Source organism: Pteronotus mesoamericanus, unplaced genomic scaffold, assembly GCF_021234165.1.
Source record: "Pteronotus mesoamericanus isolate MK-2021 breed Mesoamerican mustached bat unplaced genomic scaffold, CSHL_Meso_final scaffold_636, whole genome shotgun sequence".
Lineage (NCBI taxonomy): Eukaryota > Metazoa > Chordata > Mammalia > Chiroptera > Mormoopidae > Pteronotus > Pteronotus mesoamericanus.
Genome location: NW_026555324.1, coordinates 1,586,017 through 1,613,753, shown reverse-complemented (window position 1 = coordinate 1,613,753; position 27,737 = coordinate 1,586,017). Strand labels below are relative to the sequence as shown.

Sequence of the window (27,737 nt, the reverse complement as noted above, 5' to 3'; positions counted from 1 at the left end):
ACAATTAGCCTGGTCATCATGTTGTGTAGCCATTTTAGAACTTGGTGATGGAAGAATCATGCATTGTGGCTCACACAGGATTTCTATCCCTTTCCCTCATTCTAGAAACTCCAGCCGAAAGTAAATGGCACAAAATCAGAAAAGAAGATATCCTACCGATGAGTTTCTTCAAAGCTCGTTTCATGTCCCTGTTCCTCAGGCTGTAGATAAAGGGATTCAGCATTTGAGGAAACACAATGTACATCATTGAAGCCACAGCAGTCTTCCGGGATGAGTCAGTAACTGTAGAAGTAATGTACACTCCAAAAACCGTCCCATAGAACAAGGAGACAACGGAGAGGTGAGACCCACAGGTGGAAAAGGCTTTCAGCTTCCCCCCGGCCGATGGCATTCTCAAAACCGTGGAGACAATTTGAGTATAAGAGAAAATGATTCCACACAGAGGAATACCACCAAATAGGCTAGCCACAAAATATATCAAGAAGTTATTGATGAGGGTATCCGAACATGCAAGCTTGAGGACCTGAGCCAGCTCACAGAAAAAGTGAGGCATTTCCAGGTCCTTGCAGAAGGACAGCCGCAACACCATCAGACTGTGGAGCACGGCAACCATGGTACTGAGGAACAGTGAGAGTACAATGAGCAGAACACAGAGACGGGCATTCATGATAACTGTGTACCTCAAGGGGTAACAAATGGCCACATAGCGGTCATAGGCCATGGCTGCAAGAAGAAAATTCTCAAATCCTCCCAAAACCAGGACAAAGCCAATCTGGGTGAGGCAGCCCATAAAAGTGATGCTCTGACTCTGTGCTTGTATGTTCGCCAGCAACTTCGGGAGGGTGATTGTGCTTATGCAGATGTCAGTGAAGGACAGGTTGCAGAGGAAGAAGTACATGGGCGTGTGCAGGTGGGAGTCAGAGCTAATGGCCAGGATGATGAGCAGGTTTCCCAGCACGGTGGCCAGGTAGATGAACAGGAACAGGTAGAAGAGGGGGGTCTGCAGTTCTGGATCGTCCGTCAGTCCCAGCAATAGGAATTCTGAAACACCTGTCTGGTTGCTAGGCTCCATGTTGTTGATGAGTCTGATGGAAAAGACAGGGTGAAGAGAAGATAAAATGAATGGTCTGCAGGCAGATAACAGCAACATCAAATGGGAACTTGGCACCACATTAGACTTCCTGTGATAAACTCTGGGAGCCACAAACAGAAACCAATGTTTTATCAAACCCTCCAGGTGAATTTCATGTGTGCTAAAGTTTGAGAACCAGGTCTTAAACAAGAAGGAAAAAAGCCTCTGCTTATATGGTGAACCCAAGAGACATTCAGATCTCCTCTGCTAATTTCTCCTGCCATCATCAACTCCCCCCTTGCTCTTCTCTTCCCTCCCTTGATTGGCTCAGATGTGTGTTGGTCACCATCTTTGTTTCCCACCTTGTGTCTAGTGCTGAGGCTGAAACAAAGAGAGGACACGGCATTTCTTTCAGAAATACTCCTTTGTCTTCAAACATACAGAAAGATGAGAATGGGGTTATTGAATCTCTCCTGTTGGGCATGGTCCCCAAACTTTGACATGCTCAGGACCATCTGAAATATTTGTTAAATTACTGGTGAGTTAGATCATCAAACACCCATTTACCCATGAGGACATTTAGATAACATGAAATTGTGTCATGGGCACTAAGTGTTCAGCGGGTGGAAAGGACAAGGGCTCGGTACGTTACCTGACTGCCTAGCTGACTGACCAGCCATTCATAATGCGTCTGGATAATAGAGAATGGGCATTCTCTAAATCATCCCTCACATTTTATAATATCCGTTCAAATTAGTCATGGGGATGTAAAGTACCACACAGAGAACATAGTCAATAGTGTAGTAATAGTTATGTATGGTGCCAGGTAGGTACTTGAAATATGGAAGAGGGGCGACTTTGTGAAGTATTTGTCTAACCACTGTGCTATATGCCTGAAACTCATGTAAAATAACTTTGAATGTAGACTTAATCAAAAAATAAAATAGCCTTGGCTGGTGTGGCTCAGTGGACTGAGTGCCAGCCTCCAGACCGAAAGGTCGCCGGTTCAATTCCTGGTCAGGGCATGTGCCTGGGTTGTGGGCCAGGTCCCCAGCTGGGGATGTGAGAGAGGCAACTGATCGATAGTTCTCTCTTGCATTGATGCTTCTCTCCCTCTCTTTCTCCGTCCTTTCCCCTCTTTCTAAAAGTAGGTAAATAAAATGTTTAAAAAGTAAAATAATTTTTAAATATGTTCATCTTGAACAATACCCCAAACCTTTTATCTTCCCTACAAGATTTCTAACCTCGAGGTGAGATCGTTACCCTGGAAACGGTGTGTTGCAGGTTACGGCATCTATCTAAGTATACGCTCTACACCAGAGCAGAGATTTAAAACTGTTGCCTATGAACTTGGAGCTCAGAAAACTCTCCAGTGGAAACTCTACTCGTCTGCATTAGTGATTAATTGTGAGAGGCTGGGTGAATGTTGATGACATCCTCTGTCTCACCCTGCAGGGATTTCTTCCCCTGAGGTGATAGGTGGCCTATTATTAAAAAAGAAAAAAAAAAAAAAACCCCAGCTAAATAATGAGAGAAAGAATACCCTCCCCTCAAATAGAGGAAAATAACAATTTTTGGTGCTTAGAAGATCATTGCAAGATGAGACAGATTTATATGATATATAAAAGATAATGAGGCACCCCAACGCCGTGCCCTGGACAGCAGGGGTGCTCCGTGCCTGGGGAACACAGGAGGCCATGACAGCCTACACCACTTGGCGTGTCACTTCAACTCAGACCAGCACCCACTTTGTGAAGGCAGGAAATTGTTCACCTCTATGAAAAGCCTGGCATTCTCACTTGTGTGGTGGAAACCAACGTACAATCCCATGGGCATGTTGCAATGGCGAACAATGAATAGAGGAGGAGTATCTAACAGCACTCAGCATACAGTACCCTCATGTGAACATTTCCTATTGTGTTGTTGTTGCTCTGCCACAGAAAACAGCACCTTGCAATGTTTCCCTGCACACAAGGAAACAATTGGGTGGGCAAGTAGCCAGGTAAGACCATACAAAGAGAGAATAACCCTAGCATGATAACTTCAAATTTCAAGGAAAAGCTTATGAACTGAAACTCCAGCTGGGAACATTTATCACAGAGAAAAGGAATAAAGACATCATTAATTATATTAATATTCATTTGAAATGGACATATGACGAAATATAGCAATTAAAAATTAAATAATAAAGTGGAATAGATATATGAATAATGAAAACCTATGAGAAATATTTCTGAAAGACACAAATGTACATGATTAGAAAATTTCAACTATAAATATATTTTAAATCCATGATATTCAGACAAAAAAATGATGGATAACAGTGAAGGACTAGTTACTCACCAGTAAACAGTATCAAATTGGTATACTTCAAGCCAAGGTTGGGTAGCTCCATTGGTTAGAGCATTGTCCAGATATACCAAGGTTGTGGGTTCAATCCCCAGTCAGAACACATACAAGAAGAAACCAGTAAATACATAAATTAGTGGAACAGCAAGTTGATGTTTCCCTTTCTCTGTCTCTCCCTCTCTCTCTCGAAAACCAATTTTAAAATTATTTAAAAACTCTCAGAGAAGAATATTTTTAAATTCACACACTTCATTGTCTTCATTCCATGTGCTTTTATTGCAACAAATAATCTGTGTGAAGCCCACAGCATGTATTTGTACAATCTTGATTCTTTTCCTTCCCCAAGGGGAACCACTATATGCACTTCATATACATATTCTCTTGCACTTTTTACTATAATTAGCATCATTGCTCCATAAACCATTGCATTATTTTGCATTTTGGAAGCTTTATATAAACAGAACCATGCAGAACATGTCATTTAAATTTGGCATTCTTGTGTAATTTATCTTTTCTTTATTGTTGGTATATTTATCCTGCTTCATTAATTTTAATTATGAGAGAGTATTCCAGTGTATCATTTCAAGTTTTATTTCTCCAGTCTCTTTACATTATGGATATACTTTATGGTAAATGCCTGTTATCTTACACACAGTTATGAAGACACATAAAACATAAAGGGATGGGTGGGAGATATTGCTAGGAAGGGGAGAGTAAAAACTGATGGGGTACAAAAGAGGTGACTTCTATATAAATATTATTTTGGTATTTTATTAAAAAAGATCTGCAGTTTCACTTAGCGTATTAATTTTCAGGTCCATCCATGCTGTCACAAAAGAAAAGGTTTCTTCGTTTCTCACAGCAGAGTAGTGTTCCAGGTGCCAATCACCGCAGCCGTCATCCACTCATCTGCTGATGGGCACTTGGGCTGTTTCCAGAGCTTGGCTATTGTAAATAATGCTGCAATGAACATAAACCAGGCAGAGAAAGACAAATACCATATGATCTCACTTGTATGTAGAATCTAATGAACAAAATGAACTGCCCAACAACAGAGGCGTGGACGCAGGGAACAGACTGACGGCTGTCAGAGGGGAGGCGGGTTCGGGGGCTGGAGGAAAGAAGGCAAAGGGCTTGAGCAAAAAAACGTATATACAGAACTCAGACACAGACAGTAGTGTGGTGAGGGCCAGAGGGAAAGGGGGTGGGGCGGGTGGAGGTGGGCAAGGGAGGGAAATGGAGACGGAAAGAGACTTTGCTTGGGGTGACGGGCGCAGGATGCGGTGTGCAGATAATGTTTCGTTGAGTTGTACACTTGAAGCCTGTGTGGTTTTGTGACCCTCATGTTGCCCCAATAAATTCAATAAAAAAAGACCTGAAGTTGATATAGCAGAATGCCAACAAATTTGTTAATTCTGGGCTAAAGAATGGTCATATATTTTTGATTTGTTATATTATGTCTGCTGTTCTTATATAAAATGCCTGGTAATTTTATAAAGAGAAACAGGTGTACTAGGAAGGCAGTCGGGTGAATATCTCTGTGTTTGCATTTTCTCTCCTGTGTTTCCACAGCCCAGCTACAGAGATAATGCAAACACCCCTCTCTACATGGCATATTATAAACCAGGCATGAAAAGGAGAGGAAAACCCTTTTGAAAATGCCTTCCCCCATGACCGCCACAAGAATTCGGGTAAATGTCAGACAGTTTTGTAACAGTCATCATGTTTGAGGACGGGCAGATTTCTGCTTAGGAGGATAATGGGTTTTTCTATTTTCTAGAGAACACAGAACATCAGGTTGAGAACTGGCTGAGTACTGGTACAAACGCACGTGGGAACTTGTTAACAAGAAGACAGGCTGGAATCCCATGGGACACATAGTTGTGATCATTTCATGCATATACTTCTTTACATGCTTCCCTTGAATAAAATTGTAAAACACCTGCCTCATTTCCAAAGCAACAAGAGACTGTAATTACCTGGCTGGCATCTGTGTGCAACGATGCTTGACGTGACACCTGGATGTTAAGATGGAAGCTCTGTCCACGGGAAGGGCAGGGAGACCAAGGGCGGCAATGGGCTCCTGGTCAGTGAGGGTCACGGCTGGACAGAGGCTCAGGTGCGCTGCTCCTGACTGGGCAAGGGCTTTTGAGTGAGGCTCTCACAGGCTGACTCTTTACAGTCCCTGTATCCCTGAGGATCAATATCCAAAGCTCCTCATGAGACAAATATTTTTAGTGTCATTCTCATCCCTGGGCATTGCAACTCCTTTAAGAGCAAGACTACAGAAGAGAGAAATTAACGATGGCTAATCCCCAACCCTATTAGGCCAGGTTTACACCACCCAGTTCTCTCCACCTGTTCACGCTCACCTCTGCTTCACGTGCCTTGGGCTCACGTACACACGCTCCTTTGCCAATAGAGTCTACCTTTTTAAAAAACTTTCAAACAAAGCCATCTCTCTGTAATTAATATTATTAGGAAGCTTGATTTACTCCCTTGTAAGGGAATAAATTTTTAAACATTAGGTATAAGTACTATTTTATAAATATAGCTAAATATTGTAAAGTTCAAACATTTAAGAATATGTTATTTTTAGAGCCATTGAATGTTTCCTGTGCCTTAATTTCTGTTATTTATATTTTATACAACAGGATCTTATTGATTCACTGTGATTAGTTGTGACTGTGATCCATATAGAGTTCACACTTCTTTTTTAGACTTTCATAACTACATCTTCCAATTTCCACATAATAGATTGCATGCAAATTTTGCTTCACTTTTGGAGCTTTTTGATTGAATTGTAGTTCTTCACTTTAAACTGCATAATGATAAAACACAATGTCACTGCTGCACTGAACATAAGCCAGGCAGAGAAAGACAAATACCACATGATCTCACTTGTATGTAGACTCCAATGAACAAAATGAACTGCCCAACAACAGAGGCGTGGACACAGGGAACAGACTGACGGCTGTCAGAGGGGAGGCGGGTTCGGGGGCTGGAGGAAAGAAGGCAAAGGGCTTAAGCAAAAAAACGTATATACACAACTCAGACACAGACAATAGTGTGGTGAGGGCCAGAGGGAAAGGGGGTGGGGCAAGTGGAGGTGGGCAAGGGAGGGAAATGGAGACGGAAAGAGACTTTGCTTGGGGCGATGGGTGTGCAGATAATGTTTTGTTGAGTTGTACACTTGATGGCAGTTGTGCGCAGTAAGCCAGAAAAAGACAAACACTGCATAATTTCCCCTATACTCAGAATCTAAAAAAGTCAAATTCACAGAAACAGAGAGTAGAATGGTGGTTACCAGGGGCTGAGTGATGGGGAAAATGGAGAGATGTTGGTCCAAAGGTCCAAACCTTAAGTTTTAAGATAAATGAGTTCTGGGGACATAATGTACAATGCTGTATTTTGTGCTTGAAAGTTTCTTACCTGTATCAAATCATCACATTGCATATCTTAAATTTATACAATGTTATAGGTCAATTATATCTCAATTAAAATAAAAAAAATACCACCCCCATACAGTATCTGCAATATTTTATTCCAATAAAATAATTTCTACTTGTTTTCAAGAAGAATCCAACATTCTGATTTTTCAAGTCAGCATTTCCTGGATTTTTTTTGCTAGTTTTATGCCCTGCCTAAAAATGGAAAAAATATATATGGCTTAAGTTTTCAGGGTTTTGACCATTTAAAAATTGAAATAAAAGGTATGTGTTTTCTTTGGTCTTCTTTCATGCAGTAAAATGCTTGCAAATTAAAAATTAAAAAAGCAGAGGGAAATTTGACAGAAAAGAAGCTGATATGATGATGAAAGCTGAGATTAATATGATGCGCTTCGAAAATGGAGGAAGGACCACATGCCAGAAATGCAGGTGGACCAGCAGCAGCTGAAATAGGCAAAGGACGGGCCCCATGAGACGCCACGAGGAGCCAGCCCTGCCAATTCCCGGCCCTGTGAAATTGACATCAGACTTCTGGCCTGTACAACTACAAGGGAGTGAATTTGTGATGTTAAAAAAAATATATATATATAAGGTCACAGTACATTAGAATGGACCCTGAATCCAAATGACTAGTGTCCTTATTACAAGTTGTCGCCGCATTGTTTTATGTCTGCACTGAGCAGTAGTGGAGTTAATCTGGGTGGGTAGGCTAGGCCATATGTGAGAGCATTTCACTGGAAGATTGTTGGCCCTGCTGTACTTCTTGTTATCCTGGGAGAAAAATTCAAGATTTTAATTACTGAGTCACTTGTTTTTGTGGCTTACTGGTTTATAGGTTGCTTTTGTTTCTTAAAATTGTGGTAAAATACAAAAATATATAATTTATCATTTTAACCATTTTTCAGTGTCCAGTTCAGTGGCATTAAGTTCATTCACATCGTTGTGCAACCATCACACCATCCACATATTAAACTCTTCACCTCACAAAACCAAAGTTTATACCTGTTGAAAAATAACTCCCTATTCCTTCCTGTCTCCAGACTCTGAATATCTCAATTTAATTTCTGTGACTGTGACTCTAGGAACCTCATGTAAGTAGAATCAAACGTTGTTTGTCCTTCACTTATTTCACTTATCAAAATGTCTTCAAGGTTCATCCATGCCGTAACATGCATCAAATTTTCCTTTCTTGTTAAGGCTGAATAATGTCCGATTGTATGTATATGTGATTATTTGTTTATTTCTTTACTTACTGCTGGGTCAATAAGTTTGCTGTTTTTATCTGAAAAATCTCCATAGAAAATTGTGGTTTGGTTTATTAGCTCTCAGCAGCTCATTCCTGAGCTCTGAGGAAGCTTGCCTGAGCTCTGAGATACCAGATCTTTCTTCTGGGCAAGAGACATTTGGTGACAGCTCCCCCTCTTCCATTTAACTTCTTTCTCATAGACTGGATTCTCTCGTAGAGCAGCAGGTGCTTTCTCCTACCTCTCCTCCATTATGTCTGGAGTTACACTGTTCTTTATGTATTGAGAAAACAGTTTCTTGTAAGCCTCCTCATCTTTTTCCAATAGTTGGCACACATAATCTGCAACGTTCTGACCCATGATGTGCTTCCTATGTACTTCTGCACTGAATTCCTTGCTTTCTGAAACATAATCAGGGAATTCTTTGGTACCGTGAGGGACAGACAAGCCTCCATCCACAGCTCCCTTCAGGGCCCCCAAACTTTATTTCCAGTAGTAGTTCTGGCAAGCCCTGCATCCAAATAGCAGGTGAAGGCACCAGGTTGACTCAATGCTTCCCACATCGTATCCACGTCCAGTCACCTGCGCTTGGCCTTCGTAGATTTCGTCCATGTCAAACCTACTGAGAAGCCTGCGAGCCAGCAGCAGGGCAGCGCAATGGACTGCAGCGTAAGCTGTCAGGCCAAGCTTCACACCACACTGTGGGTTCATGAGCATACTCAGCGCAAACTGTCATGTCTCCTATATGGACATACACACACTGACAAATGATACCTCTGTTGATATTTTTAGAGCAATTCACACAAAAGGACCAGAATACACATTCTTTTCAAGAGAGCATTGAACATTGTCTAGGATAAACCACATGCCAGGCCACAAAACAAGTCTCAACAAGTTTTAAAAGACTGAAATTACACCAAGCAATTTCTCTGATTATAATGATATAAAATTAGAAATCATTTGGAAGAAGAAAGTTAGAAAACCCATGGAAGTTAAATAATAGCTACTGAACAATAAATGTGTTAACAAGATCAAGAAGAAAATAAAAAGATACCTGAGGCAACTGAAAATGAAAACACAATGACCCCAAATCTAAGGGACACAGCAAAAACAGTTCTAAGAGGGAAATTCATAGCAATACAGGTCTGCCTCAAGAAACAAAAAAAAAGTACCAAATAAACAATCCAAACTTACATCTAAAGGACCTAGAAAAAGAAAAAAAAGAAAGACCAAAGTGGGTAGAAGGAAAGGAGTAATAAAGATAAGACTGGAAATAAGTGAAATAGAGTCTAAAAAGGAATAAAAAGATCAATGAAAGCTAAAGCTGGGTCTTTGAAAAGATAAACAAAATGAATAAATCTTAACCAGACTTATCAAGAAAAGAAGAGGGAGGACCCAAATAAATAAAATCAGAAATAAAAGAGAAGTGGCAGATGATATCACAGGAATACAAAAGATTATAAGAAAATACTATAAAGAATGATATGCCAAGAAATTAGACCATCCAGAAGAAATGGAGAAATTCCTAGAAACATACAATGATTCAATACTGAATCAAAAATAAACAGGAAATCTCAAAAGACCAATTACTAACAAAAGCAAAACAGTAATAAAAAAACTCTCAACAAATAAAGATCCTGGACCAGATGGGTTCGCAGGTAAATTTTACACAACATTTAAAGAGGAATTAACACTTATACTTCTCACATGATTCCAAAAAACTCAAAAGGAAAGAGCCTTCCAATCCCATTTTATGAAGCCAGCATTATCCTGATTCCAAAACCAGGCAAAGACATTACAAACAAAGAAAATTATAGGCCAATATTTCTGATGAATATAGATGTAAAAACCCTCAGCAAAATATTAGCAAACTGAATTCAGCTATACATGATCAAGTGGGATTTATTCTTGGGATTCTAGTTTGGTTCAAAATCTGCAAATAAATTAATGTGATATACCATATAAAGAAAATTAAGAATAAACATCATAGGAACATATCAATAGATGAGAAAATAATTTGACAAAAACCCAATATCCATTTATGATTTAAAAAAAACCCTCTTAGCAAAGTGGGAATTGAAGGAACATACCTCAACATAATAAAGGTCATATATGACAAACCCACAGATAATATACATAATGGGGGAAAAGCTAAAAATGTTTTCTTTAGATCAAGATCAAGAGAAGGATGTTTACCCTCACCACTCTTACTTAACATAGTACTGGAAGTCCCAGCCACAGCAATCAGACAAGAAGAAGAAGAAATAAAAAAAATCTGAATTAGAAAGGGAAAAGTAAAAACCATTGTTATTTCCAGATGACATACTGTATGTAGAAGACCCTAAGGATTGTACCAAAAAACTGCTAGAACTAATAAATGAATTTAGTACAGCAGCAGGATACAAAAGAAATATCCAGAAATCAGTTGTGTTTTTATACACCAATAATGATCTATCAGAAATGGAAACTAAGAAAACAATCCCATTTGATACAATTGCATCAAAAAAGATAAAATACTTAAGGATAAATTTAACCAAGGGTGTAAAAAACCTGTACTCAGAAAATTATAAGATACTGAAGAGAGAAATTGAAGAAGATACAATCAAGTGGGGCATACATTGTGTTCATGGATAGGAATAATTAACATCATTAAAATATCCATACTATTTAAAGCAATCTAAAGGGTCAACGCAATTCCTATTAAGATAGCAATGGCATATTTCACAGAGCTAGAACAAATATTTCAAAAATTTATATGGAACCACCAAAGACCCTGAATAGTCACAACAATCTTCAGAAAGATGAACAAAGTTGCAGCATTTTTTCTGATATATTGCCTTGGGCAAGGGGAACAAAAGGAAAAATAAACAAACAAAAAACCAAACTAAGTTTTTGCACAACAAAGGAAACCATCAACAAAATGAAGAGAAAACCCAATAAATAGGAGAACATATTTGTCAATGATACATCTGATAAAGGGTTAATAGTCAAAATTTATAAACCACTTATACAACTCAACACACACAAAAAAGATAAGCCATCCAATGAAAAAAATGGGCAAGGAACCTGAACAGACACTTCCCCAAAGAGGAAATACAGATGGCCAATAGACATGAAAATACGTTCGATATCTCTAATCATCAGATGAATGCAAATTAAAACCACAATGAGCTATCACCTCACACTTGTCAGAATGGCTATCACCAATTTAAAAAAAAAAGCTAGTGTTGGCGAGGATGTGGAGGAAAGGGAACACTTGTGCACCGTTGGTAGGAGATTGGTGCAGCCAGTGTGGAAAGCAGTATGGGGTTACCTCGAAAAATTAAAAATGTAACTGCCTTACGACCAGATATTCCACTTCTGGGAACATATCTGATGAAATCTGAAACACTAATTCAAAAGAATACATGCACCCTTATTTTATTACAGCATTATTTTCAATAGCCAAGATTTGGAAACAGCCTAACTGTCCATCAGTAGATGAGTGGATAAAAAAGCTGTGGTACATTTACACAATGGATTACTACCTGGCTATGAAAAAGAAGGGAATCTTACCTTTTGTGACAGCATGGATGGACTTGGAGAGTATAATGCTAAGTTAAATAAGCCAGTCAAAGGAAGACAAATACCATATGATTTCACTTATATGTGGAATCTAATGAACAAAGTAAACTGATGAACAAAATAGAAACAGAGGCATAGAATCATGGAAAAGACTGACAGCTGTCAGAGGGGAGGGGGCTGGGTCAAAAACATGAAGGGGTTAAGCCAAAAACAAATAAACAAACAAACAAAAACTCCTAAACAGTGTGGTGATTACCAGAAGGAAAGGCGGGTGGGGAGAGGTAGAAGAGGGTAAAGGGAGAGTCAAATGTGATGGAAGGAAACTTGATTTGGGATGGAGACCACGCAATACAACATACAGAGGATGTATTGTAGAATTGCACACCTAGAACTTACATAATTTTATTAATTAATATGCCCCAAGTAAATTTTCTTTAAAAAAGGAATCCACAGTTAACAGCTTCAAGATGAATGATTACATGGTACTTGAAAAGTCTGACGTGGCAGAGTAACGTTAGCAAGAGGGCAGAACAGGAGTCCCCTGTGCTTGTTTCCTTTCAGAAACACCCAATTAAAGGTTCCGAGGTGAGGGATTACAGAGCCAGAGTAGAGCAAAGAAATCAGAAAAGATGCCTCAAAAGAAGATAGAAAAGGTGGTTTGTGTTATTCCTGACCACCGTGCCCCAAGCCTGGGCAGCACAGTCCAAGTGGGAGAGGGGTAGGCGAGCACCCACCTTCGCTGCAGACACCAGCACCGGCTGCAGCGGCTCCTGGCCTGCCAGTCATCGGTGTGGCTCCCACAAAGCCAGGTTTCGGGCCAGGCCCAGCTCCAGGCCAGTGACAGCAGATGCAGGCTCCCACTCAGCCCAGGGCCAGGCTGGCTCCTGCGACCCCAGGACCTCTGCCTACTCCAAGACTAGGCTGAATCCTGTGGCCCAGACTCCTGGCCTGTCCAGCACCAGGACTGCTCCTGCGCACCTAGAACCCAGACCAGCCCCCGAATCCAGATGGGGCTGGCCCCCTGGGTCCCAGGCTCCAAGTCTGCCCCAGAACCTGGCTGGCACCTGTGGCCTTAGCCTGAGTTGGGTTCCTGTGGGTCCAACGTCTCGGGGTAAGGTCCCGGAGACCCAGGTTCTGGCCCTCCCCACAGCCAGGACCACACTTCCAGGGCAGCTACCACATACGCAAACGCCAGGCTGCCATAGCAATCCCCAGCGCTTGGCTGGCCTCCGTGGGCACAGCATCGCAGACTCAGGCACCAGGCCTACCCCAGGGAACCCAGGCCCAAACACCTGACCCGCCCACCGGGCGACCCCAGGCGCCAGACCTACCTGCCTGAACACCTAAGCAGCAAGCATGTGAAAAATTACCAGTTTTGTTGGTCAAAAATGGTGAAACACTGGCAACTTCATAGGACGCAGCCCAGTACTATTTGCTCTCCTTTTGCCTATGGTTGGGCAACTCCATAACTGAACATTTTTAAAGATTGGAACTTAATGTATCAATCAGCTCCATGAGTGGACATCCATTTAAATGGACATGTGCCTGATCATGAGGCAGTGACCTCACAAAACTAAATTCCTAAAAAGACAAAGGCAGACACTATCACCACTGCTACCCTGGGACCAACACCCAGGCTGAGGTTCTGGTTGCAGACACACTCAGCCAGCCTCTCTTTCTCCGTGCACTTCCGGTCAGATTCTACTTCCCCGTCAGCAGAACTGGAAGGGAGCTAGGAGGCCCTTACAGAGGCTGCTGTCTTGAGGTCAAGTAGGTTGTAGACTGCCTTGCTTCTTGGTGTGACATCACTGGGTGAAGGCAAAGAATCATTTCTCAGTTAAGTGATGAGCAGCACTGTTTTGAAGAAGGATGGCAACTTTCCTTATGGACCTGGGAAGGCAGAGTTTAGGAGACCAGGAGGGCTCGTTCCCTGAGAAGAGGGTGCAGAGCAAGTTGGGAAAAATACAGTTTGCCCCAGGTTGCCTCCTGAAGACCCAAAATAATCAATAGAGGCTTCTTACTGCCACATCCCATCCCCATCGGAAACTGAACTCTTCAGGGAATAGAGGTGAAATTGGACAATTCGTCTAACAAGGAGTCCGGGGAATTGAGTACTATTGGCACAGAAATTATAAATATTCCCCCAGTTCTTACAATTTATCTTCTACCCCAGCTTTTCTTCTTTGGAACACGAGGATATCTACCTGTGCCTGTATGAGGCGTCCTTCTGACTCCAAGCTCTAACTTCATCACCAGGGAGGACACTGAGACAAGTTTGACTCATGCCTCAGTGATGACATCAAGAGCAAAAAATAGCCCAGTAAGTGGACTTGGAGAACAAGGGGGTAGGAAGGGAAGGAGGGAAGAAGAGAGAGAGAGAGAGAGAGAGAGAGAGAGCACACTTGGAGAGAGTACAGTTGGCAGAAAGAGAGAGAGAATGGTCTGTATTCTCAGAGAACTGGGAGATTCTTCCTGGCTCAATTCAGCACCCAGACCCCAGCTCTGAATTTAATAACCACACTTAGCTCCTTAGTTCAACCTAGTCCAGCTGTAATGCTAACACGTTATTTCCAAAGCCTGTGATTTGTAGCTCAGTTCTTAATATCTGAATCAGCTTTTCCAAGTCCACAAAAAAGAGGTGTTCCAACCAACTTCTGTAGGCAGAGGTTTGAGTTATTTCCATTACTGAGTCTCTGAATCCCTGGAGATTCCTGATATTTCCAGGCTGAGGTAGCCCGGAAACAGGCTTCTATGGTTGTATGTAGAGAGAGGAGGTGCGCTTCCTGGCGTGAAGCCCTGTCAGGATGCGGTCAGTGCATGAACCTCCGGGTCCTGAGACGTGAACTTTTCCCAAGAGCAGTGGGAGGATGAGGATTGACAGAGTGGGTGAGAAATAGCCTAGATGTGAGAGCAGGAGCGTGTGAGATGAGCTCATTGACCCAGGACTGTAATCAGTTGGGTATTCCCTAGTCCCTCTTGGGATTAAAAAAATGTCTGAATCTTTCAGTAAAATTATGAAATTACAAGGTAGAACATTGTCAGGGCCACAGAGCGGCATTACCTTTAATCTGATGTCAGGACACAGAGTAAGAAACCACCTTTGACATGGGGACTCTGTGGAGGTGGAATCTGGAGGATGGTAGGGGAGCCCAGGAGCTCCAGGAACAGAGAGCACACAGGGCCAGCGCTGCTCAGAGGGGAGGCTGCGAGCTTTGGGCTCAGGTGGACATGCACTTGGAACCAAGCTCACCATTCAATAGCCGTGGGAGCTGCACATCGTCAGTCATCTCACCTGGAGAACAAGGATTATAACCCATACCTCGTAGTTTGTTGTTAGGATGCTATGTCATATGTGTAACATGTATTGTAGTTCTAAGCACATACTTGGAATTTATTAAGTAATAAGAAATATGAAGAAGCGTGGAGATAAGAAATAGCAGGGAAGGATGGGTTGTGAGGCGGATTGGCACGTTGCACCCCCCCACAAAGCTGGTATAAAATACAATTTTAGGAGGGCAGTAGTAAGTAAAGCAAGAAGTATAAATTGCGGTAGAATTGTGAGATTTTTAAAAATTTGAAGTTGAACATTTGGAGTTTATTCAGTGAACAATAGTGATTCATAAAATCTGTTGTGTAGATAGATACCAGACTTTTCAAGAATTGCTGCTTGATGCAGCTACATTTCCCCGAGTACTCTTGTAATTCTCAGGGGATATTCCTCGTGTCCACTTCTCCCAAATTTGATAAATGCCTCTTGAGTCTTAACTCTGAATTCAGTAATTCACTCATGATTCCTAAATAATGGAGATTTGGAATATAAGCTCTAGATTCAGACAGCTTGGCTTAGTTCTGTGAAACCCCATTTGATTTTATCAACCTCCTTGTGTCTCCATTTTCTTATGTAAGACACAAGGCGATTAATCTATATTTCATGAATATATATGAAATATGTACTTCATATATAAAATAAGAACTGTTATTTATTCATACATTTATTATTTATTCTCTCAATAAAAATCATTGCTGATTCATGCATATATTAAACAACTGTGTTTATGCCCTTCTGTATCCTGGATGAGATGCTGGCCACAAAAGGGAACAAGGGCACGAGTGCCCGGAGGACTGGAGCTTTGTCTTCTCAAGTCTTGGTTCACATCGCTCAGCCCAAATCCTGGGATACAGCAACCACCAGTAATCGTTTATGGAAGAAGTGAGTAAATAAGTCAATGTCAGTGACGTGATCCGAGCTATACTTCACGGAGATTAACCTGGCAGCGATTTCAGGATGGCTTTGAGGAGAGAGAATGGATGCAGGAGTGCGAATTAAAAACTAGTGCTTGCAACCTAGAATGAGTGAAATCCTTGATTCAGGGTGGGGGATTGACGGAAAATGACCACAAAAATGTAATGTTCGACTTGTGGGAGATGCAACAACTTACTGACGGATTGGCTTTGGCAGTGGAAGAAATGAGGGTAGAAGAGTTAATGTTTCAGTCGTAGGTATCTGAGAGTTGGTGACTTCATTCATGGACAGAGGAGCTCCAGAAGAAAACGGACTTGATTTTCCACATGGTGAACTCACCAACCAGGAAGAAAGAGAAAGGGAAATCATAGCTATATTATTCTATGTTGGACACTATGCAATCTTACATAAATATCTTATTCAATCATCAAAACAACCCAATAAGTTATACACCATTACTCTCATTTCCTTTTGGCCAAGGAAGTGAGATTTTAGCGTTTAGGCATCTTGCTCAGCATCACCCAGCCAGTAAGTGGCGAGCCTGTGAGTCAAGCCCAGGTGTTTCTCTTCACAGCCCATCCTCAAAATTGAGCTGACGCTGCCAAGTGGTGGTTGAGACTGCGCTGCTGAGCACTAGGTCAGTCACTTTGCACGCGCCACTTTACTTTGCCTTCTAAGAAAATCTGAAGGTGGGTACTATTTCTCCCAAGTATAAAGATACAGAAAATGAAGTTTGGGGAAGTTAATAGTCACTAAGTAATGGAGCCAGGATTTCAATCCTGGTTGACCTGAATCCAATCATCTGTGTGCTTTTCCTCATTGCAGTGTATCTGTGCAAATTATTTAGGGGGAAATACTGAGTTTGCAGGTAGCAATTCAGGTATGTCTGGAGTGGTAAGTCTGAGAATCAACTTTGAAAAGCGGGAAACTTCTAAAGACAAAGGTGGTTATGTTTGTTTGTTTGTTTGTTTTTTAAAGTAGCTCTTGACTTGGAGTTTAGGACATGGTATGTAAAGTAATGCCAAAATGTGTGTTTTTCTGTGGGGGGAGGGCCTATAATTTTAGCAGAATCTTCGAAGAGTCATGACATAAAAACCGCTAAAGAAAAGAGAGCCAACGTGAGAAAGCTGAAGATCTACTCTCTTAGCAAATTTCAGGTATACAATACAGTATTAACTATAGTCAACAGGCTGTGCATAACAAATCTTACTCATCGTATAACTGAAAGTTTGTACCATTTGCCCTCATCTCCTCATTTCCCCCAGCCCCTGGTAAACACCATTCTACCATTTCTATTAGTCTGATTTTTTTAAAATTTTATTTCCACACAATGAGGTCATACCATATTTCTCTTTCTCTGCCTGGCATATTTAACTGGCATAATGTCCTTTAGGTTCATACAGGTTGTCACAAATGACAAGATTTTCTTCTTTGTCATGACTGAAATCTATCTATCTATCATCTATCTATCTATCTATCTATCTATCTATCTATCTCTATCTATCTAACATCTCTCATCTCACAACTTTTGTATGCATTCCCCATTGATGACACTTAGGTTGCTTCTGTATCTTGGCTATTGTGAATGCTGCAATAAACATGGGAGAACAGATAACCATTTGAGATTCTTTGTTCCCTTCAGATATGTAACCAGAATTGGGGTTGCTGGATCATATGGCAATTCTATTTTAATTTTTTTGAGGACCTTGCATATTGTATTCTGCAGTAGCCATATTTACATTCCCACCAACAGTATATAAGGATTCCCATTTCTCAATATGATTACCAACATTGTTATATTTTGTCTTTTGAATAATAACCATCCTGCAAGGTGAGAGATGATAGTCCATGATTTATATTTGCATTTTCTGATGATTAGTGATGTCAAGTACATTTTCTTGTAGCTGTTGTCCATTTGTATATCTTCTTTAGGAAAATGTCTATTCAGGTCCTTTGCGGACTTTTCAATTGGATTATTTATAATTTTGCTATTGAGTTATATAAGTTTCTTACATATTTTGGATATTGTTCCCTTATCAGATATATGGTTTGCAAATATCTTCTTCCATTTCATTGGTTGCCTTTTAATTTTGTTGATTGTTTACTTGGCTATGCAGAAAGTTTTTAGTTTAGTCCCACTTCTTGATTTTTAGATCTGTTTCCTGTGCTTTTGGTGCAAATTTTTAAAAAATTTCCAAAATGAATGTCAAGGAGCTTTATCCTTATATTTTCTTTTGGGGGGTCAGTTATAGGTTCAGATCTTATATGTAAGTCTTCTACACATTTTGAGTTAACATTTGTGAGTTGTGTGAGGTAGAGGTTCACTTTCATTCTTTTGCATGTGGATATCAGTTTCCCCAACCCCAATTATTGAGGAGACCATTTTTTCCCCTCTGTGTGTTCTAGGCACCCTTGTAAAAGATTAGTTGACTTTATGTGCACAGGTTTATTTCTCGGCTCTCTATTCTGTTCCATTAGTCATTATGTCTTCCTTTAATGACGTGCCTTACTGGTTTGATTACTAGAACTTTGTAATATAGTTGAACTGAGGAAATGTGACATTTCCAGCTTTGTTTTTTCTAAAGATTGCTTTGGCTTTTCAGAGTCTTTTGTGGTGCCATACTAATTTTAGGACTGTGTCTTCTATTTCTGTGAAAAATGCCATTGGAATTTTGATAGAAATTACATTGAATATGTACATCTCTTTGAGTAGAATGCGCATTTCATAATATTAACTTTTTTTCAGTTGATGAACATGGAATATATTTCAATTTATTTATGTCTTCAAATTTTTTCATTAATGTTTTATAGATTTCATGTACAGATATTCCACCTCCTTGGTTAAATTTATTCCTAACTTTTAAATTATTTTTGATACTTGTACATGGGATTGTTTTAGTTCATTGATAGTGTATAGGAATGTGACTTGAGTTTGTATGTTGATTTCATATATGGCAACTTTACTGAGTCATTTATTAGTTTTAACAAGTTTTTTTTTGTGTGGAGTTTTTAGGGATTTAAATATATAAGGTCATGTACATGTACTTTAAAAATTTTATTAAATTATTGTCTTTCTGTGTTTTTTCCTTTTTTATTGTTGACACTATTACAGATATCCCCCATTTTTCCCTCCTTCGTCTCCTTCACCCAGCTTCCGTCACCCCCACTCTCCGCTGATCTTCCTTAAAACAACTATTTTGAATTATTTATCAGGCAGATCATAGATCTGCATTTCTTTGGGGTCAGTTACTGGAAAATTGTATGCCTTTAGTTGTGTCATTTCCTTGGTTTTTCATGGTTCCTGAAGTCATGCGTTGGTGTTTTCATATTTAAAGAAGCAGTCACCTCTACTAGTCTTTACCAACTTGCTTTGGGATAGAAATACCTTCTATCAGCCTTCCTAGGAATTCTCAATCTTGTGAAAGTGGACACATCTGCTCTATACTTCTTATTCACTCTTGTCGGGGTTCTTAAAATTGTATGCCTTCCCTTGAGTCTGCAAAGCCAGGCCCGATGCTAGCAGCCTCCTGTTCACTTTCCCTGGGGTGGTGCATGAATTGCTCAAGAATGTGTGCCTTCTCCCAAACCTGAGTCAGGTTGGCTTTGTGCACTTGTTCACTAGCCATCTGCAGATGCTTGTACTTGCTGCCCTTTGGGACACACACAGGGAGCCAGTCATGGGGCATGTGTGTGGAGGAGTGAGTTGTGTGTTGAGTAGAGCGCTGGGTGAGCCCATAGGCCAGTCAGAGGTCCACAGGTGAGGCTTCCCCAGCAGCGCATGGGTGGGCTTCCTAATGGAATCTGGGAAACAGAAGGATCTATGTCTCTGTGATGCATTCCAAGCCCTGCTAACTATGCTTTCAGCTTCTCCTTTTACATCTCACTTACTGTGATTAGCATGATACTCTCAAGATCTATCTATGTTGTCTCAAATGTATTTCATCTTTTCTTATAGCTGAGTAGAATTCCATTGTACATATATAACACATCTTTTTTACCCAATCATCCATTGAAGGACACTTAGGTTCTTTCCATGTTTTAGCTATTGTGAATAATGCTGGAATAAACAAAGGGATAGACAAGGTCTGTCCAGAAGGTGTCCAGCTATGTAATATGAAAAAAAGACATTTATTGAAGAAAATACAAGATACAAGAAACATTGTAAATGGGATAATGATGCCTCAATCTCCTTCAAACTAAACACCTTGGGACCTCACCCAGTTCTCCCAATTGCCATCAGCTGTCCTGTCATATTTTCCTCAATATCATCGACAGTCTGAAATGTCTTTGTTTTCAAAGGTGATTCTAATTTTGGGAAAAGCAAGAAGTCACGGGGCACCAAATCTGGGCTGAGCCACCTCGGTGATTTGATGTTTCACCAGAAACTCTCTATGAGACATGATACATGAGTGGGCATGTTGTCGTAATGAAGCTGCCAGTCACCAGTTGCCCATAGTTGTGGCCTTCTGAATCATCCAGATAGTCTCCATGGAGCAATGTTCAAGTTTAATGCAAAATCGATGCAGGTTCATTGCTCTACTCAGTCATATTGAATGTGAGGCCCATACAGTACACATGCTCACTCGGTGGAGTGTCTACAACCCATGTCGACTAGTACAGTGAAGTTGCCATTGTTCAGGCATGCACATTCTAGTCCACTCTCCTTGGTTATCAGGCTACATCCATGTCACGCAAACTGTTTTCATTATATTAATAATGGCTGAACATTTTCAGGACGGACCTCTCATATACATATATATGTATATTTACAAATAAATGTCTTCAAATTTTTTGGGTAGACACCCAGAAGAGAGATTCTTGGGTCATATGATAGCTCTATCCTTAATTTTTTTGAGGAGCCTCTATACTATTTTCCATAGTGGCTGTACCAATTTCAGTACCACCAGCAGTGTGTGAGGGTTCCTTTTTCTCCACATCCTTTCTAAAACTTATTTCTGGTTTTGTTGATAATAGCCATCCTAAGTGGTGTGAGATGGTATCTCATTGTGGTTTTGATTTTCCAGGCTGCACCGCTATGGGCAAGGGAGGGGAATGTGCAGGGGGAGGGGATGTGGGTCCGGGCATCCACACTCCTGCTCTTCCTCACAGATTTCACCACAATGAGCACAGACCACTTAGGTTTGAAAGGTTTTTTCAGACCTTTTGCAATGTGCTGAGTGAGGATTTTGCTGCTGTGTGGCCCACAGGACACTGGGGCAGGCGGGTTCCTGCATCTGTGGGCTCCTCTGTCCGGCTCTGGAAGGCTGTGAGCGCTGAGGGTTTTTTTGCAATGCTTCTCCGTCCCCAACCCTGAACCCATACTCATCGTGTCAGCCACCCACATCTGACTGCTGTCTGCCCCTTCCAGCTTGACAATGAGATTGCACCCAACCCTTTAAGCTGTCGCTTCTGCTGCCGCCAGGGAGTGTGGGACCGCCCACTGCTCCCGTTTCTCTTTTTCCCCCTCCCAGTCCCACCTCCCCTGTGTGCTCAGATATGCCCACCTTCAGAGCCTCACTGCACAGTGTCTCAGATGTGTTTGTGTGGCTCCTTTGGTGAATTGCAGCTGCTCAACTTTCACTTCGGAGGGAGGGGCCTGGAGGCCCTCTCACACCGCCCTGCTGCCGTCGCTTTCCATACCTGATTCTAAGTGCACCCTGACTATTACCCAACATGCAGGAATAGACTAATTATCTTTTTTACTATCGACTTCTAATTTTATTACACTTTGGTCAGATTACATGCTTTGTTTGATATGTATTTTTTGGTATTAAGATTTTCTTAATGGCCTAATTTGTATAGGTGTTCTATATATCCTTGAAAAAAATGTGGGTCCTCTAATAATTTAGTGTAGTGCTCAAATCAAGCTGGTTAATTCTATTATTCAGATTTTCAATACCGATACCAAAATCCTGTCCCCTTGATCTAGCAATTACTAAAAAGATATGATAAAATTTCCTCATAAGATGTGGTTTACAATTTTTCTATGCTTGTTTTTCTTTTCATAAAGCAAGCCTATGTAAAAATGCATATGAGTAGCTCTTTCTTTCCCCTTTCAAATAAATCTTTTCCTTCGTTATTACATAATGACTTTCCTTTTCTCTTTTAACAATGACTTTTGCCTTACGTATGTTTTACCTGACATTAATAAGTTATAAAATTTGCCTTTGGTAGTATTTCTTATTATATCTTTACCATTCTTTTGTGTTCAACCTTTTTATTTCATTATAGTTTAGGTATATCTCTTGTACATGTGAGATATTATGGTTTTGTTTCTTTGTCCAACCTGAGAGTCTGTATTTAATGAATGGTTTAAGACATTTAGACAATTGTAGTTACTCCTATAGTTTGTGATTTTTCTTTGCTTCTTTATACCTCCTTTTGTGAAAGTGGTTTTATTAAAAGCTCTTTATTTCTGTTGTGCCCATACTATAATTTAGAAATGATATGTTTTATACTCATTATGTTTAGTGGTTACACCTAAACTTTAATTATATATGCTTTATGTAGAAGGTACAAAATACTCAATATTTCCATTCTTCTGCCACTCAGCAACTTTTATTCTAATTTCTCTTCTTAGTATTATTTTTGCCTCATATTTTTATCCATCTTGTTTACACATACATTCTCACTACAATTATTAACTATTTTAAAACTCAATGTTTTACTTATAATTTTCTACATATATAGGGGGAGACCACCAAAAAACTGGAATTTTCTTCTGGAGGGTGGGCCCCTTGCAGTACAAACTTCCCGCACTAGGTGAGTGCTCTAGGAACCCATCTGTGTCAGTGTACCAGTTGGTGTTGTTGTGAGACGCTGCGTTTTACTTCAGTGAATTTTTTTTTAAAGACATTTTCAATACCGTGGCCCATTTCATGATGGGTGATCTATGGGGGCACCTGCCCCACACTGTGCTGAGTATTCAGCAGTTTCTGACCAAAAACAGCGTGACCCCTGTGCCCCACCCTCCCTATCCACCCGATCTCACCCTGAGTGGCCTTTTTTGTTTCCCAGGTTGAAAAAAGACCTCAAAGGGAGATGTTTTGCAGATGTGGAAAAGGTTGCAACCGAAAACAGCAGAAGCACTAAAAGTCATCAAAATTGACAAGTTCAAGAACTGTTTTGAGCAGTGGAAAAAACATGTCAGTAGGTGTATTGCATCAGATGGAGAGCACTTGGAAGGTGACTGAAGTTTAAACACATGAGAATAAATACCCAATTTTTTATAAATAAATTCCGGGTTTTGGGGGAGGTCCCCCCTCGTATACCAATTTCTTGACTGACTGTTGCTTCTTGGACATCACTTCTTTCTGGATTTAATTGGTTTTATCCTGAAGTAAATCTTTAGTAGTTTTTCTTTTTTCAGCAGGGATTCAGGCATGACACACTGTCTCAGTTTTTGCCTGAAACAGGAATATTCAGGGAAGCATTCTGGAACCAAGCCTCGGCGTGTGATTTGCTTTTAACACTCTATCAATAGTCTAAGGTGCAACAAACGTATAAATTGATATCATAATCAACCCAGGTAGGCAATTGGGTGTAATCTCATCTAATTAGAAATCATCTCTATAGCATTCATGTAACTCCCCCCTTCAATACATCCAGAGGAATTACACCCATGGAACTAAGGAACCAAACCAGCATATCTGAATTCATCCTGCTAGGACTTTCAGAAAAACCAGAGATGGAGACTCTCCTCTTCGCTCTGTTCCTCTGCATGTATGTGGTCACAATAGTGGGGAATCTGCTGATCATCCTGGCCATCAGCTCAGACTCCCACCTCCACACTCCCATGTACTTCTTCTTAGCCAACCTGTCCTTGGTCGATTTTGGCTTGGCCACTGACACTGTCCCCAAGATGCTGGCGAACATTCAAACTAAGAGCAAGTCCATCTCCTATCCTTGTTGCCTGATCCAAATGTACTTTTTCCATTTTTTTGGCATCGTTGACAGTGTCTTAATAGCTGTTATGGCTTATGACAGGTTTGTGGCTATCTGCCACCCCTTACACTATGGCACCATCATGAGCCCACGCCTTTGTGGCCTGCTGGCCGGTGGTCCCTGGGTGTTTTCCTACTTCCTCTCCCTCACACACATCCTCCTGATGGTGCGCCTGGTTTTCTGTGGCGACAAGGTTCCTCACTACTTCTGTGACCTCACCCCTCTACTTAGACTTTCCTGCACCGACACGTCTGTGAACAGGATCTTCGTGCTCGTTGTGGCCGGGATGGTGATAGCCACACCTTTCATCTGCATCCTGGCCTCCTATGCACGCATCATTGTGGCTGTCATGCAGGTCCCCTCTGCCGGTGGCAGGAAGAAAGCCCTTTCCACCTGCAGCTCCCACCTCTCTGTGGTTGCCCTCTTTTATGGGACCACCATTGGGGTCTATTTGTGCCCTTCGTCTGTGCGCACAGCCGTGAAGGAGAAAGCCTCCGCTGTAATGTACACTGCAGTCACCCCCATGCTGAACCCCTTTATCTACAGCCTGAGGAACAGAGACCTCAAGGGGGCCCTGAGGAGGCTCACCCATAGAAAAATCACCTCAGCTTCCTAACCACCAGGACGCCTGGGGGTTTCCGGGGAGTAAGACACAGACATCTGGGTTCTTGGGCCAAAGTCTGGAATTGCATGGGTTGGGAGAGGAACCACTTTGAATTCTGAATTGCAGAAGTTTAAAAGGAAACCTTAAGATGACCCTGTCACTGTTTTCTCAATTAGTGGTTCCACTAAAAGTCCTTTTGTGCCCTGGCTGGTGTGGCTCAGTGGATTGAGTGCCAGCCTGAGAACCAAAGAGCTGCCACTTCGATTCCCAGTCAGAGCACATGCCTGGGTTGCGGGTCAGGTCCCCAGCAGGGGGTGCGTGAGAAGCAACTCCCTTCTCTGATGTTTCTCTCCTTTTCTTTCTGCTTCCCTTCCTCTCTCTAAAAATAAATAAATAAAATCTTTTTTGAAAAAAGTCCCTTTGTGTATATCTTAGACCTTATTCACAGAGAAATCAGTCTGGTTTTACCAGATTGGATTTACCATGGTTCATACTCCATTCAGTACTCAGCAAGTATTTATTGAGTACCTGTTATGAGCTTAATGTAATAGGTACTCAATAAGCCCATAATACCTATAGTGTGGTGCTGGCCATAGTGTGGTGAGCAGGAGAGACACAATGCCTACAGTTTGGAAGATCCCTATAACTGAGTGTAGAAATAGACATGCAATTAAACATCACAGAATGGAATATATACATGAGGGGCAGGACAGAATACAGCAGGAACACTTGACAGAATCTGGAGTGTAGAATCTTATCCTAAAGGATAAGATGGTGTGGTTGAGGCCAACATGAGGAGTAAGAGTGTCTTAGATAAAGAAAACAGTATGTGAAACGTAAGAGAGCAAGAGGAAGAGAGAGAAGAATCCATTTGTGAAGTGGAAAATCCAGTTCTGGTGAGTGACTTGGGAAATGCCACATCAAGAGCAGCTTCAGGACAAACCCAAGCATTTGGTCTTGCTCATGAGAACCAGGCAATTAATTTGACTCCCAGAAACCAAACTCAAGGAGGATGTGAATGGGATGCATGGCCCGCTACCCTCACTCCCATTCCACCTTATGGGGAGGCGAGACACAGTGTGCCGGGGGAATGCTGGGAGCCGCACAGGGAGGAGACTCAGACCGCACACTAAGGAAGTCAGAACCACCTGATACACGTATCTTCATAGCCAAAGGGTATGAAGGACGAAGCCAGCCCACGGAATCATGACTCTAGATCAGAAGGAAGCTGAGGCACCTGTCTCAGTCACCATATGTCCGTGGGATGCATTTAAGGAGTGCTTATGAGAGAAATAACAGCTGTTCATTGTAAGTATGGAGTATGTCTTGTGTCATACACCATAGTATGTTTCTTTGCAGTCCCATTTCCTCCTTCTAAAGTCCCCGTAAAGGCAGTAAATTATATTTGTCTATTTTGAAGTAATCCTCATACTCACATGGATATATACAACTCAGATGGATTGTACAGTGACATTATATGGGACCAGAAATTTCCAAGTGCTGCTAAGGAGGCATCTTAAGCAGGAAGACTTTGAATAATCATACATTTAATTTGCTTAGGTTATTTTCCTTCCAAGGAGGATTAAATTAGACTTTCTCAGTTGAACAAACAGACCTCCAGACCTGGCCCCCTTGTAGGTTGAAAGAATGAATCTTTTTGGTAGACATTCTGATGAATAAAACCCAGAATTTAAGAATATTGGGATTTGCCATGGGGAAATTGCCCATGATTCTGGTGAGGGATTTTTTTTTTTTTTTTTTTTTTTTAATAACCAAAAATCAAGCAAGAGCTGAACCACAACTCTCTCTCCTGGGACGTTTCCCCCATTCCCCTGCCACATGCCTGCAAGTAGCTACTGTGCTGATAAACAAGGGTGGAAGCCCTAGAGGCTTGGGAAATTATTAGAACTTGAGAGCTCAGAATTTTGTGAAAACCCTTCTCTCTGTATCCAGCCTGAGCTGAGGTACTTATTTAGCTCCTTCTCCTCTATGCAATGAGAGACACCTAGGGCCAATAAACATCTCTTTAGGTTCTGTCCTGTCTTGCTTTGTGTTAAGAGGTTAAGACCACAACTCCCAGAGAGGGTTGCCCTGGTAGCCTTTACATATCAACTTCCAATATTTATTGGCATCAACATATATTTCATTCATTCATTCATAAAATATTTACCAAGTGTCTACTTAATGCCAACTATTATTCTAAGCACTGGAAATAGAGAAATAAGCAAATAATAATAAGAATAAGAAGAAAAAGAATCCTTTTCTGTGACTACAAAGTTTTAGTACAAGAGAGTGCTTTTGGGGAGGGGGGAGTGTTCTGTATCCTGATATCAGAGCAATGAATTTGAATTTGCAAAAAAATTTTAAATAGTGCTCTACCTCCCCAGACCCCATTAAGCCATATATAGGATAAAATTCCAAGTACTGTACACCAGAAAGAAGGGTAATTTCACTGGTAGTAGTTTAAAAAAATAAAATTAAACAGCAGAATACAAAGCAACCCATTCCTAGAGCAGCAGGAAAAACAACGATAAACAAACAAACAAAAAAAATGCCAGATAATTACCAATGGTGAGAAGGAATTCAAAGCATAATGAAAGGTGATGTGACAGAGACAGATGGGAAGGATTTCAATCTCGGCATTTCTTTTCCTTTTTTTTTTTTTTTTTTTTTTTTTTTTTTTTGGTGCTGCACCATTCCTGGAAGTAATGCAATACCGGGTCGATGCGGGGAGTGGATGGAGCAAGCTCCTATTCCATCTCCCAGCTCCAAAAATCCATTTAATATAATGTCCTCGGACAGAGGATGTATCAAATGTTAAACTGATAAAAACAGATACTACACTTGATCTAAGCCAAAAGGCCGAGAAGCGACAATCTGGACATTTCTGAGGGTGATCAGTCCCTGTGAAGGTGACTTCTGAGCTGAGACCTGGGTCACACCAAGAAGAAAGTGTTCCTGCAAAGGAGGTGGACAGTGTGCACGAGAAGGGAACAGCACAAGCAAAGTCGGAAACAGTATTTAATAAGTTTTTTTGTCTGGGTTTTTAATATATATTTAGATTTGTTTCTTTCTCAATCTTGAACAAAGTCCTGCAAACATTATAAACTCAATGTATAAGTTGAGTTAAAACAACCAGCAGCACAGCAAAAGAAACCATCAACAAAACCAAAAGGCAGCCATCAAAATTGGACAAGATTTTTCAAACAACACCTCTGATAAAGTGCTACTATAGAAAATATATAAAGAACTCATACAACTCAGCACC

General features: G+C 41.0%; 2 protein-coding genes, 1 non-coding gene and 1 pseudogene across 3 annotated transcripts; 1 reads left to right on the top strand and 3 right to left on the bottom strand.

Annotated features, from left to right (window-relative positions):
• Positions 1 to 96: 96 nt before the first annotated feature.
• LOC129061372 (olfactory receptor 7G2-like) lies at positions 97 to 1,093 on the bottom strand. The gene is given in 2 exon segments (XM_054562003.1): positions 97 to 135; positions 137 to 1,093. Coding segments are annotated over 2 exon segments (975 nt in total). The 5' UTR covers positions 1,073 to 1,093.
• A 7,110-nt stretch (positions 1,094 to 8,203) lies between these two features.
• Positions 8,204 to 12,464, bottom strand: LOC129061461 (60S ribosomal protein L5-like; annotated as a pseudogene).
• Positions 12,465 to 23,539: 11,075 nt separating this feature from the next.
• LOC129061388 (olfactory receptor 24) lies at positions 23,540 to 24,481 on the top strand. Its single transcript, XM_054562024.1, has one exon. It carries the CDS (start codon positions 23,543 to 23,545, stop codon positions 24,479 to 24,481), a length of 939 nt encoding a protein of 312 aa, XP_054417999.1. The 5' UTR covers positions 23,540 to 23,542.
• Positions 24,482 to 27,152: 2,671 nt separating this feature from the next.
• LOC129061604 (U2 spliceosomal RNA) lies at positions 27,153 to 27,343 on the bottom strand. Its single transcript, XR_008528206.1, has one exon. It is a non-coding gene; the product is annotated as a U2 spliceosomal RNA (small nuclear RNA).
• Between the last annotated feature and the right edge of the window lie 394 nt (positions 27,344 to 27,737).

What these genes read in the sequence shown, in the direction of transcription:
- LOC129061388 (XM_054562024.1), top strand. Translation starts at nt 23,543, where the DNA reads ATGGAACTAAGGAACCAAACCAGCATATCTGAATTCATCCTGCTAGGA.